A 17,391-nucleotide genomic window follows, 5' to 3' on the forward strand; every position below is an offset into this window, starting at 1 on the left:
GGTCCCTCAAAAGCTTTGATGGATGGTGAGTAGATGGGCAATTTCCACCAGAAAATATACGTACTAGATTTAGGGTTGCCAACCTCCATGTAATGGCTGGAGATCTCCCACTGTACAACTGATCTCTAGGCAACAGGGATCTGTTCCCTTGGAGAAGATGGCCACTTTTGGAAGGTGGAGTCTGTGGTGCTATACCCCACTGAAGTTCCTCCCCTACCCAAACCCCACCTCCTCAGGCTCCACCCCCCAAAAAAATCTACAGGTATTTCCTAACCTGGAGTTGGAAACCCTAAATAGATCTGCCAAAATCCCACCACCACCACCACCAAGTCATTGCCTCTAGCTTATGCTGAGAATTTAGGGAAGTAATTTGAACCCTCTTGTTGAAAATGTTTGCAGTTCCCAGATTCGATGTCCAGAACTCCCTCTAAGCTGTGGAGCCTTGTGAGCAAAAAATCTGCTTTGTGAGCTGCTGCATGGATTAGTTTGCTCCAGGATCATTTTTCCTGAGCTAAGACAAAAATGTGTGAGCTGGAGGCTAAAGAACGGTGAGCTGGCTCACGCTAACTCAGCTTAGAGGGAACACTGTCTATGACACCTTTTCCCAGCCAAGGTTTGTTCTGTAGGCCAGGACTGTTTCCAAAGGCTGCTTGAATATTCTGGGATAGCGTCGCTGTGTAACCGATGTCATCGATTCACCTTACTCCTGAGAGCCAGTTTGGTGTAGTGGTTAAGAGCGGCGGACTCTAATCTGCAGAACCAGGTTTGATCCCCCTCTCCTCCACAGGAAGCCAGCTGGGTGAACTTGAGTGCGTCACAGTTCTCTCTGAGCTCTCTCTGCCCCTAAAAAACAAGTTCAGCTCACCACTAGCATGACACTAAGTGCTAGAACTTGCGGCTGCCAGATGATCTTAAGATCTCCTGGCTTTTCTGCACACAATGCTATACGATAATTTAATTTCAATGTAGCTTACTCCTTACAAACAAAACTTGAACCCGTCCTGATTATGTACACAGACTGTGAGATGATCTTTCATTTTCTGCCAAAGGCAGCATTGAATTATCCTCTTTTCAGATTCTGGGACACCTCTCCAATTCAGACTGAGGTGGGGTGGGTTGGACTGGCAAGGGGAATCCCATATCTGCTGCTTCTACACGGGGCTTTTTTTGTCGCAGGAACTCCTTTGCATATTAGGCCACACACCCCTGATGTAGCCAATCCTCCAAGAGCTTACAGGGCTCTTCATACAGGGCCTACTGTAAGCTCCAGGAGGACTGGCTACATTAGGGGTGTGTGGCCCAGGGGTGGAATTCTAGCAGGAGCTCCTTTGCATATTAGGCCACACACCTCTGATGTAGCCAATTCTCCAAGAGCTCTTCGTACAGGGCCTACTGTAAGCTCCAGGAGGATTGGCTACATCGGGGGTGGGGGTGGGGGGGTGGCCTAATATGCAAAGAAGTTCCTGCTACAAAAAAAAAGCCCTGCTTCTACACAAGGTCTTTGTTCTTCTGACAGAGCCAATGGTGGCAAAGCACATGGAGACCCTTCAGTCCTGGTGCGGTGCTAGCCCGGATCTCGGTCCCTTGGAGAGACTGTCCAACCTCCTCCTGGTGGAAGGGCTGACCGATCTGCAGCAAAAGCAGCACGATTTTGTGCAGATTGAGGCCACCCGAGGCGCGAGCCGCTTCTCAAAGAAGATCCCGCTGGATAAACTCTTCCTGCCGTTGTCCAAATTCAGCATCCCTCCCCGCATCTCGGTGACCGTCGGCGTTGCCGGCGTCGGCAAGAGCACCTCGGTCAAGCTCTTCGTCCACGCTTGGGCCAAGGGAGAGACGGGGAAGGATTTCGAGTTCGTGCTGCCTCTGACCTTCCAAGAGCTGAACACCTACGACAAACTCTCGGGGGAGAGGCTGATCCGACTCGCCGCCCCTCATTTAACCGAATCGAGCTATCTCTCGGTGGGCACCTCCCGGACCCTTCTTATTCTGGACGGTCTGGATGAATTTAAGACGCCGTTGGATTTCTCAGACACCGTCGTTTGCACGGACCTCCAGAAGGAGATCCAAGTGGACTGCTTGATCACCAACATAATCAGAGGCCACCTTCTACGGGAGGTTTGCGTGTGGGTCACCTCTCGGCCGATGGCAGCCGGCCAGATCCCAGGTGGACTGGTGGACCGGATGACCGAGATCCAAGGGTTTGGAGATGCAGAGATAAAAGACTTCTTGGATCACCTGTTTGTCGAGAACCAAAACCTATCCGACAGCGTGAGGGAACATCTCAAAGCCAACAAGTCTTTGTACACCCTCTGCGCCATGCCGTCCTTCTGCCGCGTCTGCGGCTCTTCCACGGGCTACGTACTGAAGAATGCCGGCTGCTCTCCGGACACGTCGGCCCTCCCCAAGACTCTGTCCGAAATCTATTCCTATTACTTTAAAATGGTGTTGTACAGTGACGGGCAGAAGGAGACCCCCAGGATAGAGCAAGCGGCGAATAACAGCAGCAAGAAAATGATGAACTGTCTGGGCAAGCTGGCGTTTTACAGTCTGATCAAGAGGAAGTACGTCTTCTACGAACAGGACATGAAAGCGTATGGCGTAGACCTTTCCTCCCTCCACCTCAGCTTGTGCAACAGGCTGCTGCTCAAGGAAGAGGCGCCCTCGTCCTCCGTCTATTATTTCCCCCATTTGTCATTCCAGGAGTTTCTGGCGGCCACCTATTACTACGCCTCGGCCAAGCGGGCCCTTTTTGACCTCTTCGTCGAGAGCGGCATGTCCTGGCCCAAGTTAGGCTTCCTCAACCACTTCAGGAACGCCATCCAGAGGTCGCTGCAGTCGGAGGACGGGCACCTAGACATCTTCGTGCGCTTCCTCGCCGGCCTCCTGTCTCCACAGGTGAACAAAGCCCTCTCAGATTGGCTCCTGGTGAGGGACGAGCACGAGGGCTACCGGAGCCAGGTGGTCAGCCTGCTTCAGAGCCTTCTGGCCGTGGATCAGGCTGTCTCTTGCAGGACCGTAAACCTCGTGCGCTGCTTACATGAGATCCAGCAGGCGGAGATCGCCACCCACCTCGAGGAGGCTTTGAGAACCGAGAGCCTGGCTGGGAAGTTGACGCCGGCCAATTGCTCTGCCTTGGCTTATCTCCTGCAGACGTCCGAACTCTGCAGCAAAGAGGCCAATCTGTCCGGCTGCCTCAGTTTCCACGCCTTCCAGAGCCTTCTGTCTCAGCTCCTTTACTGCAGTAACCTCAGGTAGGTCTTCTTGGAATTCTCGAACCAGGGCTTTTTTCGTAGTAGGACCTCCTTTGCATATGAGGCCGCACCCCCCCCCCCCCCCGATGTAACCAATCCTCCTGGAGCTTACTGTAGACCCTGTACTAAGAGCCCTGTAAGCTCTTGGAGGATTGGCTACATCAGGGTGTGTGTCGCCTAATAAGCAAAGGAGCTCCTGCTACAGAAAAAGCCCCGACAAGAACTGAAGGGCATTCAGTGAAGCTGACGGGCAGTGGGTTCAGGACAGACAAAAGACAATATTTCTTTACAAAGAGAGTGATTGAATTGTGGGATTTGCTGCCAGAGGATGTCGTGATGGCCACAGGCATAGACAGCGGCCACTACCCTTGGTAACTAAAGGAAACCTCCATATTTAGAGGCACTCAGCCTCTGAATCCCAGTGCCAGGAGGCAACATCAGGGGAAGGCCTCATCCCCTCTGCCCTGTTGTTGCCCCTCCAGAGGAGCTGGTTGGCCACCATGTGAGACAGGATGCTGGACTGGATGGACCTTCACTGGTCTGATCCAGCAGGGCTCTTCTGAGGTTCTTATGAAGGCCTCGGCCTCTCTGCCCTGCTGATGGCCCTCCAGAGGAACTGGTTGGCCACAGTGTGGGACAGGATGCTGGACTAGATGGACTGATCCAGCAGGGCTGTTTTGATGTTCTTATGAAGGCCTCAGCCTCTGTGCCCTGCTGATGGCCTTCCAGAGGAACTGGTTGGCCACAGTGTGAGACAGGATGCTGGACTAGATGGACCCTCACTGGTCTGATCCAGCAGGGCTCTTCTGATGTTCTTACGAAGGCCTCGGCCTCTCTGCCCTGCTGCTGACCCTCCAGAGGAACTGGCTGGCCAGTTATGTGAGTCAGGATGCTGGACTAGATGGTCTGTTTCAGCAGAGCTCTGGTGGTCTGTTTCAGCAGAGCTCTTCTTATGGTCTTATCAGAGAAAGACCTCGGCTTCTCTGCCCTGTTGTAGGCCATCCAGAGGAACCGGTTGGCCACTGTGTGAGACAGGATGCTGGGCTAGATGTAGCACTGGTCTGACCCACCAGGGCTGCTCTTGTATTTTCAAACAAGCAAAATATAACTGTTTGTGATGGGAATTAGCATGTGCAAGACAGCACACAAAGTGGCTCCATGTTGAATCAGATCCAGATTTTTGGTTCTGGTGACTCTTGGGCAGAGTGAAGTCTTTCCCCAGTGCCCCTAACTGAAGGCACTAGGGATTGAACCAGGGATCCTCAGTGTGCAGGAGGTCAACGATTGCCCAAGCTCTCAGTAGGAGATCTTTCCAACCCTGCTAGCTTAGATCCATTGAATTCAAGATGGACCACCTTTCTCCTTGCTCTTACGGAAAAGCTGATAGGACTCAACCCTTGTGTCTCACGCTGCCTTCTCTCTCCGTCTCAGGCTGGACAACAACCGGTTTAAAGACAGCGCCATGGATTTGCTGGGCAGTGTGTTGAGCGGGAAGGATTGTCAGATCCAGAAGATCAGGTGATATGATGAGCCATCTCCAGGCAGACTTTCTAAATATCATGCCCTCCAATCAGGTGCAGTTTGCTTAGTCTACCGCTGGTTCTCTGGCTGAGCCAGCCAAGTATCTGCTGGAAGTAACCTAAGTGGGAGGTGTTACAACTGTGGCACGGGAGGAATATCAGCATCATCACCTCATGGACCTGACTTTTAGCTCCGTTCTCTCCCCGCCCCCAACCACCATAAAAACGTTTGCTGTGGTCTGTTGCAGCAGGGCAGGAAAATAAAAACCGGAAGTCTTGAGACACCCTCCTGAGTACAGATGGATTTATTATGTCATGAAGGTTTGACCTGCAAGTGTTCGATGCCATCCTAGGTCTGTCCATTTTCAAAGAGCCGTGAGACCTTTTTAGGACTCCTTTCCATTGCAGGAGATGGAGCGCTGGAGATTTACAGAGTCCCAGTGCAGGGGTGACAAAACTTGCATAACGTAAGAGCCGCATAGAGTAAATGTCAGATGTTTGAGAGCCACAAGACATGAACTTCAGAGGAAGGAAGGAAGGAAGGAGATGGGAGAGAGAAAGAAAGCAACTTTAACTTTAAATGCATTTTTCAAGCCGCCAGCTGGCTTGGCTTGGAGGTGTGATTTAAAGAGACAAATGCCTTCTCCAAGCCAGCCGATGAAAGAACCACATATGACTCTCGAGCCACAGTTTGGCCACCCCTATCCCATTGTGAGATACAGAGAACTGGACTAGAACTGTTGAGTTCCCGATTCAAATGATTGTGGTCAATGAAGCCACCACTGTTCCCCCCCTTCCCGCCCCCAATTTAGTTTGCAGTCTGTTGGAACAGGAGGAAAGTACATGTTTTTATTTCATCTGAACCTCTATTGCTCTGCATCTCTTCACCAGCTTAGCAGAAAACCAGATCGGGAACAAAGGCACCAAAGCACTGGCCAGATCCTTGATGGTCAACAGGAGCCTGCTGGCGCTGGAGTAAGTTCACGATCCGTCCTCTTCTAGACAGCCACCTTCCGAAAATGCTGGGACTGTCCCTAGGAGACAGAAGGGGGAGGCAGCTTGTGGCCTACAGGCTGATCCAGGCCACTCAAACATCACCATGGAGGCGACTATGTGGGTGGGTGTTTTGATTTCAAAAACGCCCATCCTGTGGACGAAGCCTAGGATATGGGTAACGTCAAAGTAGGCAAAGGTTGAGCAGATGTGTCAAGGACAGAGCTAGGATGGAATCTCACTGTGGAAGCTTTTAAGCAGTGCTTTTTTGTAGCAGGAACTCCTTTGCATATTAGGCCACAAACCCCTGATGTAGCCAATCCTCCCAGAGCTTACAGTAGGCCGTGTACTAAGAGCCCTGTACGCTCTTGGAGGATTGGCTACATCAGAGGGGTGTGACCTAATATGCAAAGGTGTTCCTGCGACAAAAAAGCCCTGCTTTTAAAGTATGTCACATTCGCAGATTCATTTGGAAGTGTGTTAGTTAGACTCAGTCAATACCATATTAAGGTGAAGTGAAATGTCCTATCAAGTCCCAATGGACTCATGGCAACCGCTCGTGGGGTAACGATGAAGAATTATTGTATGGCATTGTGTGTAGAATACCCAGGAGATCCTAAGATTGTCTGGCAGTTCTTGTTCTTTTAATGTTATGCACCAGTAGGTGGCGAACTAGACTTGCTTTTTTAAGGCGAAGAGACGTTTCAGAGGTGGTTTGCCATTGCTTGCCTCTGCATCACAACCCTGGTATTCCTTGGAGGTCGCCCTTCCAAACACTAGCTGGGGCCGACCCTGCTTAGATCGGGCTAGCCTGGGCTACCCAGGTCAGAACGCTCTTGGGTTTTTCAGTGCAAGAGACGTTGCAGAGGTGCCTCCGCATAGCAACCCCCTTTTTCCTTTTCCTTGGTGGTCTCCCATCCAAGCAATGACCCGATTAACTCTGCTTAACTTCCAAGCTCTGAGGAGATCAGGTTATTAGGGTTTGTAGAATCTTTCGGGCTCAAGTGCCGTGTTCTACTGGAGAAAGTTTTCCTTCCAGACGTTTCGTTCTCAGCTGCGGAGAACATCCTCAGTGGCGTTCTCCGCAGCTGAGAACGAAACGTCTGGAAGGAAAACTTTCTCCAGTAGAACACGGCACTTGAGCCCGAAAGATTCTACAAACCCTAATGATGTTACCAGCCGTGAAAACCTGAAATCTTTGAGATCAGGTTAATCCGGGCTTCTTTAGTGTTGCTACCATGTTTGGGCCAGGTAAAACTTCCCAGAAAAGTGAGCTGTTTTTTTTGTCCATCAGAAGCCTTTTTCAGGTTGAGTGTTAAGCAAAAATGGGAGAAGGGGGGTCAGCGGAGAAAGAAAGGGTGCCCCCCCACCCAGCCCCGTCTGCATTTTGTAATTGTAAAGTTGAAGGGGAGAGGGATGGCGCAGACTTAATTTGGCTGGACTATACTTGGGGTGAGAAGATCTGCAAAAAGCTACAGCATCAGAAAAATCCTGGCTTCTCTACCTGTTGGAACGAGGGTGGCCAAACTTGCTTAATGTAAAAGCTGCCCCACAGAATAAATGTCAGATATTCGAGAGCCACGTGAACATTTTTGAGAATCGCAAAACAGGAAGGAAGGCAAATAGATGAAGGGGAGGAAGGAGGGAGAGGTAGAAAGAAAGCAACTTTAAATGCAGTCTCCAAGGCACTGACTGGCTTGGCTCGGAGATGCGATTTAAAAAGAGAAATGCCCTCTCCAAGCCGGGCAATGGGGGCTTTGAGAGCCACGCAGTTTTTGTGAAAGAGCCACATGTGACTTCCAAGCCACAGTTGGGCTGCTCTTGAACATATACAAGCCGTTGGTGATTTGCATCTGTGTCTGGTACTGATTGGAATAGACGGGTCCTTTGTAAGGCAGAGAGCACAGAAGCAAGGCAATTTGCATCTGTTGTACCAGCCAAAACAGGGTTTCTACTTTTAGGTGCGCTTTTGTGTCTGTGGTATGTTTTGGAAAGGAAAGGTCCCCTGCGCAAGCACCAGTCATTTCCGACTCTGGGGTGACGTTGCTTTCACAACATTTTCACGGCAGACTTTTTACGGGGTGCTTTGCCATTGCCTTCCCCAGTCATCTACACTTTCCTTCCCCAGCAAGCTGGGGACTCATTTTACCCACCTCGGAAGGATGGAAGGCTGAGTCAACCTTGAGTCGGCTACCTGAATCCAGCTTCCGCCAGAATCGAACTCAGGTCGTGAGCAGAGAGTTCAGACCACAGTACTGCAGCTTTACCACTCTGCGCCATGAGGCATATTAATGGCTGGTCTTTCTCCTTCTTTCCTTGCCGCCTAGTCTTCGGAGCAATTCCATTGGACCCCAAGGAGCAAAAGCACTTGCTGATTCATTGAAAATTAACCAATGTTTGCTCTCTCTAAAGTAAGTGGACCTCACTTTTGTCTTTGCAGTTGCTGAGACCCAGTTTCAGGCAGTTGCAGTTAACCAAACTGTGGAGACCTGGGTTCAAATTCGGACACTACCCTGGACCTCGCTTGCTTGGGCCAATTGCTCCCACCCACTCTGTATGACCTCACATAATTGTGGTGACGGGTGGAGAGATTGACCCAACAGAAAATGCCAATTTGGATATGGTAGAAGGTTCAAGCATAAGGTTGCCAGCTCTGGGTCGGGAAATACCTGGAGATTTTGGGGGCGGAGCCTGGGAGGGCGGGGCTTGATGAGGGGAGGGACCTCCAAAGCCGCCATTTTCTTCAAGTGATCTGATCTTAGTTGACCGGATCAATTGTAAGAGTGGGAGATTTCCACCTGGAGGCTGGCAACCTGAAAGCACCAATCTGCCGTCTGAGGGTTTGCTTTCTTATCTCTCAGGCCTCTTTGATAGGAAGTGATTTATCAGAGTTCATTCACTAACAATGGCCTTGGGGGGGACGAGGGTGTTGGGGTTCATGGCGCTTTTTTTTTTGTAGCAGGAACTCCTTTGCATATTATGCTACTCCGCCCGCCTGATATAGCCAATCCTTCTGGAGAACATAAGAGAAGCCATGTTGGATCAGGCCATTGGCCCATCCAGTCCAACGCTCTGTGTCACCCAGGTGTCATCAGGAGGTCCATCAGTGGGGCCAGGACACTAGAAGCCCTCCCACTGTTGCCCCCCCAAGCACCAAGAACACAGAGCATCACTGCCCCAGACAGAGAGTCCCAACAGTATGCTGTGGCTAGTAGCCTCTGATGGGCCTCTGCTCCAGATGCTTATCCAGTCCCCTCTTGAAGCTGCCTATGCTTGTAACCATCTCCTGTGGCAGTGGAGCTTACAGTAGGCTCTGTAAGAAAAGCCCTGTAAGCTCTTGGAGGACTGGGTACCTCAGGGGTGCGTGGCCTATTATGCAAAGAAGTTCCTGCTACAAAAAAAGCCCTGCCTGGAAACAAGATGACAGTGTATTCGGGGCGGGGGGGGGGGGAGTAGTTCAGTCCTCCTTTGGATTCTACCGCCAGAGTTCAGGTGAGGGATTAAGTGTTGGAGAGCGCTCTCGCATCAAAAACTCCCTGCTCATGAAAAATTTAGCACATTGAGGAAAAGGGTAGGCCAGGGGTGGCCAAACTGTAGCTTGGGAGCCACACGTGACTCTTTCCCACATATTGTATGGCTCTTAAAGCCCCCACCACCCCGTCAGCTGGCTTGGAAAAGGCATTTCTCTTTTTTAAATCACTTCTCCAAGCCAAGCCAGCCAATGGCTTGGAGAATGCATTTAAAGTTGCTTTATTTTCCCCCTCCCTCCTCCCCATCTATTTGCCTGCCTTCCTTCCTTCCTTCCTTCCTTCCTTCCTTCCTTCCTTGCAGCTCTCAAACATCTGACATTTATTATGTTATTATGTGGCTCTTACATTAAGCAAGTTTGGCCACTCCTGGGCTAGGCTCTCTTCCTTTGTCAGGAACCAGTTTTCCGTGTGCAAAAGGAGCTGGTAATTTGGGGTCGAATTCAGACTTCGGTGGGGGTAAAGAAGGCGATAAAATGGTGCCAGGAAGCAGCAGCAGGTAGGAGGAGAAGAAGGGAGGTAGAATGTTGTCCAAACAGTGAAGATGTTGGTTGGGTGAACGAGGATCTTTCGAACACCTCTAATTGGTAGCAAGGTTTTGTCTCTCCGTAGCCCTAAACTGCGAATTGCACAATGCCTATATGAAGCGAGCGGTTTCCTTACAGCCTCCAGAACAATGCAATCAAGGAAGACGGGACGAAATCTCTGGCCGAGGCCTTTGCCAGCAACCACACGCTGAGGACTTTGCAGTTGAGTGTCTTTCTGTGTTCTGCTCCTCTTGCAGCCTTGATCCACCTGTTCCTTCTTTTTTCTGGGCAGCTGCCATTCCAGCCCACGCAGCTGGCTGCAAATGCCACTGGGGGAGCTGACCTCTCGTTCAAAGGCTCTGTAAATTCCAGCTGACATAGCTGGCAGGTTCAGTAATTAGTTTATTGTGATTTTAATTGTGCTGGATATCATACTACCCTCTACTTTTTCTCAGATTTCCTTTATTTCTGTTCAGGCTGTAGGGGTGGGTATACAGGGAGGTCTGTGGATGTAGAAATTCCCAACACTGCATGAAAAAAAGCCGTGGAGCAAACGTCACAGTAGTTTGCAGTAGGGTTGGCTGTTCCCAGGGGTGGAATTCTAGCAGGAGCTCCTTTGCATATTAGGCCACATACCTCTGATTTAGCCAATCCTCCGAGAGCTTACAAAAAAGAGCCTTCTAAGCTCCTGGAAGATTGGCTACATCGGGGGGGGGTGTGGCCTAATATGCAAAAGGACTCCTGCTGGAATTCCACCCCTGGCTGTTCCCGGATGGGAAATATTTGGCGATTTTGGGGGTGGAGCCTGAGGAGGAAGGGGTTTGGGGAAGGGGAGGGGCTTCAATAGGGTGTTATGCCACAGAGCCAACCTTCCCAAGTGGCCATTTTCTCCAGGGGAACTGATCTCTTTCGCTCGGAGATGAGTTGTAATCCCAAGAGATCTCCAGCTACCACCAGGAGGTTAAGCAACCAAAGAGAAATCGTGGAGAAAGAGTCAGGAGAACCACCGGTTCTGTGATACCAGCCTCAAGAAGCGAAACAAAGCCCATAAATTTAAATAATTTAAATAATGCTCAGTAATATAAATGATAACATACAACGGTAAATCAAGCCACGTATAATAGAAATCATGGAGAAAGTAGAGTCAGGAGAACCGCCGTGATACTTGTTCATTACATGAGGCTTTATTTACTATTGATGTGGCTTGATTTACTATTAAAAACAAGTCTAGCTTGCCACCTAGTGGTGCGTAATGCTAGAAGAGAACTTTAGATTGCCAGGCATTTTTAGGATCTCCTGGTTATTCTACGCACAATGCTGTATGATCATTAATTAATTTTGGAGGGAAAATCTTGGCATGCCAGCCTGAACTGCTCTGGAGAGAAGGACTGGAGAAAAATGTGACAGAAACATAAATCACCTTTGAAAAGGACCTTCGTTTCAGGATGAAGCCGAAACTGACTACGTGGGATACTTGTCCCATGGTAGCTCTCCCTCCCTCCATCTAGCACAGGTGCTGATCTGTGGTCGGGTGCTGAGCGCTGTGCTTACATGTGGCCTCCTCTCCTTTTGCAGCCTTCAGAAGAATGGGGTTGGGCCCCAGGGCTCCAAGAAACTTGCTGAGGCGTTGAAGAAAAACTGGGGCCTGAAGGAGCTCATGTAAGGAAAGGTGGAGAGACTGACTTGTATTCAACAAGAACCACAAACAGAGCGGGGTCTGCGGAACTGGGTTTTCCTGGCTCTTCCCCCACACTGTCACCCATGTTCGCCCCTGGGCCTGTTGTGGTAGTTTGCTGCAAGAGGGGGGTAATTAAGCAAAAATTGCCCCCCACACAAACCCTCCCTTCCATTTCACCAGCAAACTATCAGCACTAAATTTTAATATTTAAGTAAGGATACGGAAGGGGGGAGGGAAGGAAAAGGGCAGAATCATATATTTAAATATGTATAGAATATATGGGCAGTTTTACTAATATGAATACTGAAGAGGTTTCTTATTCAGTGTACAAATATGTAAGAGGAATAGTTTAGCCAATACATGACATGACATGATATATTAGTATAATAGCATGAAAGTATTTCATGAGAAACCAGCAAACTATCCATTATTCATTCATTCATTCAGTTATTAAACTTATAACCAGCAGAGAATAACCCCCTGTTTTTCTGCATTCACATTTTCCTTGCTTGTATGTCCTTGTTACAAACTGCAGGGCTGTAGTACTTCAAGGCCGGTCAGCGGTTTTTCTCCAGGCCAGTTTGGCAAGGGCTCCTAGAGGTTTTTGCCATCTTCTGGGCATGAAGCAGGGGCCACTGGGGATGTAGGTGTGTGACGTTCTTGCATTGTGCAGGGGGTTGGACTAGATGACCCTGAAGGTCCCTTCCAACTCTGATTCTGTGATTCAGGGTTTCTTTTCCACGTGTGTTTTGCTCCCTCTACTGGTCGGTTCGGTATTACATTGCTGTATGTCCATCATAAAAACCTGCAGTTTAACTCTGCAGGGAGATATGCTGGGCATCAAACAATGTAATATCAAACTGGCCACTAGAGGGAGCACAACACCTGCGGAAAAGGAAGTAAACAAAGCAACAGGTTTGCAAAATGAATAAAATGAGAATGCGAAGAGCCCATTAGTGCTAAAGTCTGCAATGCTGTTTGTACATTTATATTGCAACTGCATTCGTGGGCAGCTGTTTGCCCCAGTAGAGAGAAGAGGAAACAGAGTGAAACGTCCTTTTTCCTACCCTGCCACTAGGGCTAATAGAAGCTCCCAGAATGGGATGATCAGGGAAATGTTACAATGGGGAGAGCTGAAACAAGCAAAACCTACCCCAGTACAACAGCCAGGGCTTTTTTTGTAGCAGGAACTCCTTTGCCTGTTAGGCCACACCCCCTGATGTATCCAATCCTCCAGGGCTCTTAACACAGGGCCTACTGTAAGCCCTTGGAGGATTGGCTGCATCAGGGGGTGTGGCCTAACAGGCAAAGGATTTCCTGCTACAAAAGAAGCCTTTATGGCCCTGCTACAAACTGCAGTTGCATTCCTGTATTACTGACGTTTTGATTTTGTATACTTCTGGCTCTCTGTTCTTGGGGGCACATAACCTTCCCCTAACCTCAAGCTCCCGGTGATGTAGATCTAAGTGCCTCCCGTTTCACAAAAGAGGGTCTAAGGTGGAGAATATTCATAGCAGCCATCCTTAGAGAGTAAATTTAATTCCTCTGATTCTGGATTGGGTTCAGATGCTGAAACAACAGTTATTTAGCATGCTTTAATTGTTCTTTTTTTTCCCCCTCCTCAGACTCTCCGGTAACTGTGTTGGAGATGCAGGTGCAGCAGCCCTGGCCGAAGGACTGAAAGCGAATCATACCCTTTTGACTTTAGAGTAAGTTACCTTCCTGTGTTGCTTTTTTCTTCCCTGGGAAGGAATATCTTGAGAGGCAGAAAAGAGCAAGACTACGGTAGCATCTTAAGGACTTAAATGTCCGACAAAGAATAAATGTGACATTAGAAACCACAACATTCAAAAACTAGCGGGGGAACATTTTAGCCTTCCAGGACATTTCGTTGCTGACCTAAGAATAGCTGCTCTCTTACAAAGGAATTTCAAAGGTTGATTAGAAAAAGAGACGGCTGAATTGCAACTGATAATGAAGCTCAAAACGAATCCTCCTGGATCGAATCAAGACCTAGTTTCCTGTCTCATCACCTACACTGTTCTCTCTCTCTCTTGGTATTTTTTGTATATTTGTGGGTGTGCATCTGCATCTGCAAGTCATGTCAACTCTAGTGACTGACTCCTACTGAGACCCTGGAGGCTATTCAGAGAGGTGGCTAAATGGAGCCTGCCCCGTCCTTCTGACAGGGTATTTCAAGCAAGTTTCCCATCCTAGTACTAACTATAGTTGACCCTGCTTAGCTTCTGAGGTCTGGCAAGTTTGTGCTTGCGTGGGCTATCCAGGTCAGGGACCAATTCTGATTTCTCAATGCCTGTTACCCCCTGTATCTCACACCTAATCCAGTCGTGCCTGCTATTGAAAGTACTTCTTCACCCAAAGTATTTCTTTGGAAGCACTTCTTCACCCAAAGAGTGATTAACAGATGGAATTCACTGCTACAGGAGGTGGTGGGGGCTGCAAGCATAGACAGCTTCAAGAGGGGAGTGGATAAGCATATGGAGCAGAGGTCCATCAGTGGCTATTAGTCACAGCTTATCGTTGGAACTCTCTGTCTGGGGCAGTGATGCTCTGTATTCTTGGTGCTTGGGGGGGGGGGGCACAGTGGGAAGGCTTCTCATGTCCTGGCCCCACTGGTGTACCTCCTGATGGCACTTGAGGTTTTTTGGCCACTATGTGACACAGAGTATTGGACTGGATGGGCCATTGGCCTGATCCAGCACAGCATGGCTTCTCTTATGTTCTTATGCTCTTATTGTCATTTGGTATCTGAAATCCTTTCACTCTCCAAGATATAAGGGCAGAGAGACTCACATTCTAGCTGTATCCGAAGAAGTGTAATATAAAGCCGCAAAAAAACTGTGGGAAAATAACGAAAAAATCTGAAAATTATTTCAAAAATATATGTGATTAATCAACTACTTCTTAAACAATATAATCATTAATACCTCTATAAATTCCAAAATGCAAGGTAAACAAGAGAACAAGTTTACACCGTCCTTTCAGTTCATCATGTCAGTTTCAGACTTCAAGTGCTCAATGACTATTCACCCGGCTCTGCGGGAAGCATGAAGTGCCAGTGCCCACCAGATTTCAAGTGCAGATGATTTTAGTTTTTCAAAGATGTTTCTTCTGTTGCAGGCGTTCTATTAAAACTTCCATCTTTTTAGAGCAATTTTAAATCCAGCGGGTTTGTCACAGCCTCTAACAGTAAAGCTGCCTGTGATACTGTTTCACTTTCCTTCATCTAAGAGACGTTTCCCACTCATCAGGGTTCCACATGAACATGAAGATATGCAGCATTTGCAAGCCAAGGCAAGGACTTCCAACCACTGACATGATGGATGGTCAACGATTTGCAGCAGCTTTACAGGCAGCTTTACTGTTAGAGGCTGTGAAAACCCGCTGGATTTAAAATTGCTCTAAAAAGATGGAAGTTTGAATAGAACACCTGCAACAGAAGAAACATCTTTGAAAAACTAAAATCATCTGCACTTGAAATCTGGTGGGCACTGGCACTTTATTCTTCCCGCGGAGCCGGGTGAATAGTCATTGAGCACTTGAAGTCTGAAACTGGCATGATGAAGTGAAAGGACGGTGTAAACTGTCCAAAATGCACATTTACCTTGCATTTTGGAATTTATAGAGGTATTAATGATTATATTGTTTAAGAGGTAGTTGATTTATCACATATTTTTGAAATAATGTTCAGTCTTTTTCGTTATTTTTTTCCACAGTTTTTTGCGGCTTAATATTACGTTCCTGTTCTGTGGGACTCTAGGTTCCGCAGTATCTGCAGCAGTGAGCAGGGACTGACAAAAGCTCTTCCCCTGCCACAAATTTTGATAGTCTTGAAGGTGCTGCTGGACTCCTGCTCTTTTCTACCACCGCAGCCCACTCGCAGCAATGCATCTTGATCTCGAGAGGGTTTTCCATAGCCTCAGCCAACACAGCCATCGGGGACAGATTACGGAACGGTTCAGGAGAGCTAATAAATCATCCTGATGGCATCGGTGCTTCTTCTTCCTGCTTTACGGTCCCAACAGAACACTAGAAACTGTTTAAAAGATTAAACTCCCATACATCAGAACAGATAAAAATCCATAATAAGATGAGGCCCAGACTATAAAGGGGAAAAGAAGAAGATAAAGAAGATATTGGATTTATATCCTGCCCTCCACTCCGAAGAGTCTCAGAGCGGCTCACAATCTCCTTTATCTCCCTCCCCCACAACAGACACCCTGTGAGGTAGGTGAGGCTGAGAGAGCTCTCACAGCAGCTGCCCTTTCAAGGACAACCTCTGCCAGGGCTATGGCTGACCCAAGGCCATTCCAGCAGCTGCAAGTGGAGGAGTGGGGAATCAAATCCAGTTCTCCCAGTTAAGAGTCCGCACACTTAACCACTACACCAAACTGGCTCTCCTAATTATTATTAAGAGCCAGTGCATGTGGTATAGCGGATAGGGTGTCACGCTAGGACCAGGGAGACCCTGGTTCAATTCCTTGCTGAAAGAAGAGGAGGAAAAGGAAGAAGAAGAACCATAGATTTATACCTCGCCCTTCTCTCTGAATCAGTCTCAGAGCAGCTCATGATCTTCTTTATCGTCTCCCCCCACAACAGACACCCTGTGAGGTAGGTGGGGCTGAGAGAGCTCTCACAGCAGCTGCCCTTTCAAGGACAACTCCTGCAAGAGCTATGTCTGACCCAAGGCCATTCCAGCAGCTGCAAGTGGAAGAGTGGGGAATCAAATCCAGTTCTCCCAGTTAAGAGTCCGCACACTTAACCACTACGGGGTTATCAAGGATGGGGTCTTGTTGGTGGTGACCCCAAGGCTCTGGAATCGATGGGGAGTTGAGTGAAAATCTCCAGGGAAGCTAGCTATCTGCCTTTATCAGTCCCCTTTGCTGAGGGCTCAGGATGGCATGTTTTCTGTCCTCACAACAGCCTTGAGTGTTAGAGCAGGGTGAAAGAAAGTGACTGGCCCAAGGTTAACCTGTGAGCTTCATGGTAGCGTGAGGATCTGAACCCGGGTCCTTAGACATTCTGGGAATTTTATTGCACCAATTATCCATCCACCCTTGTGTCCTCTTCTGCCCCAAGTGCAAACGGTTGTGTTCAAAAAATCTTCTAATGGTGGAGAGCTCAACAGTTCTGTTTTTGCTCACGCTGGTTACCTGTTTTTGTCACTTTTGATTTGCATCCATTTATTTGACCATGTGCATTTGGGGGAGTGTATTAAAATCTGAATTTTGCCTTGGCTATTTATGTTAAAATGTTCTCCACTATATGAAGTCATGATAGTCTAGGAAACTATCGTGTTGCAGTTTAACAGCACAATTTGAATCCAGCAGCACTCAGAGGCTAACAAAATTTGGCAGGGTATACGTTTGTGAGGGTCAAAAAGTATCTGCCGCAGGAAGCATTGACCTTTGAAAGTTTATACCCCCAAAATCTTGTCGGTCTCTGAGGTGTTATGGACTTGAATCAAACATGGGGGAGTTTTCCCCAAATATTGGCACAAGAAGACTATAACCAGCTAAACTCGAGGTGGCCAAACTGTGACTCGGGAGCCACATGTGGCTCTTTCACACATATTGTGTGGCTCTTGAAGCTCCCACTGCCCAGTCTTGGAGAAGGCATTTCTCTCTTTAAATAACTTCTTTCAGCCAAGCCAGCCAGCAGCTTGGAGAATGCATTTAAAGTTAATGTTGCTTTCTTTCCACCTCCATCTCCCCCATCTATTTCCCTCCCTTTCTCCTTCCACTCCTTAAGAGCTCCTACTCATCCACTAGCTGGCTTCTCTTTCTGTAGATGCCAAAGTTGCATCTCCCTGGTCATGAGGACTTGAGTCTTCTCTTGGGTTAAAAGCCAAGCTGGGAGTGTACTGCGGAATAG

At 48.4% G+C, this 17,391-nt stretch overlaps 1 protein-coding gene across 1 annotated transcript in view; it reads left to right on the top strand.

The window, feature by feature from the left end:
- Window positions 1-1,515: 1,515 nt before the first annotated feature.
- Window positions 1,516-17,391, top strand: part of NLRC3 (NLR family CARD domain containing 3) — a 31,238-nt gene continuing 15,362 nt past the window's right edge. The window contains exons 1-7 of the mRNA XM_060260821.1: window positions 1,516-3,251; window positions 4,683-4,769; window positions 5,663-5,746; window positions 8,092-8,175; window positions 9,957-10,040; window positions 11,394-11,477; window positions 13,122-13,205. Of these exons, the coding sequence (XP_060116804.1) occupies window positions 1,522-3,251; window positions 4,683-4,769; window positions 5,663-5,746; window positions 8,092-8,175; window positions 9,957-10,040; window positions 11,394-11,477; window positions 13,122-13,205 (2,237 nt within the window). The 5' untranslated portion in view covers window positions 1,516-1,521. The remainder of the gene's footprint in view (window positions 3,252-4,682; window positions 4,770-5,662; window positions 5,747-8,091; window positions 8,176-9,956; window positions 10,041-11,393; window positions 11,478-13,121; window positions 13,206-17,391) is intronic.

This window comes from Heteronotia binoei, chromosome 20, assembly GCF_032191835.1.
Source record: "Heteronotia binoei isolate CCM8104 ecotype False Entrance Well chromosome 20, APGP_CSIRO_Hbin_v1, whole genome shotgun sequence".
NCBI classification, from domain to species: domain Eukaryota; kingdom Metazoa; phylum Chordata; class Lepidosauria; order Squamata; family Gekkonidae; genus Heteronotia; species Heteronotia binoei.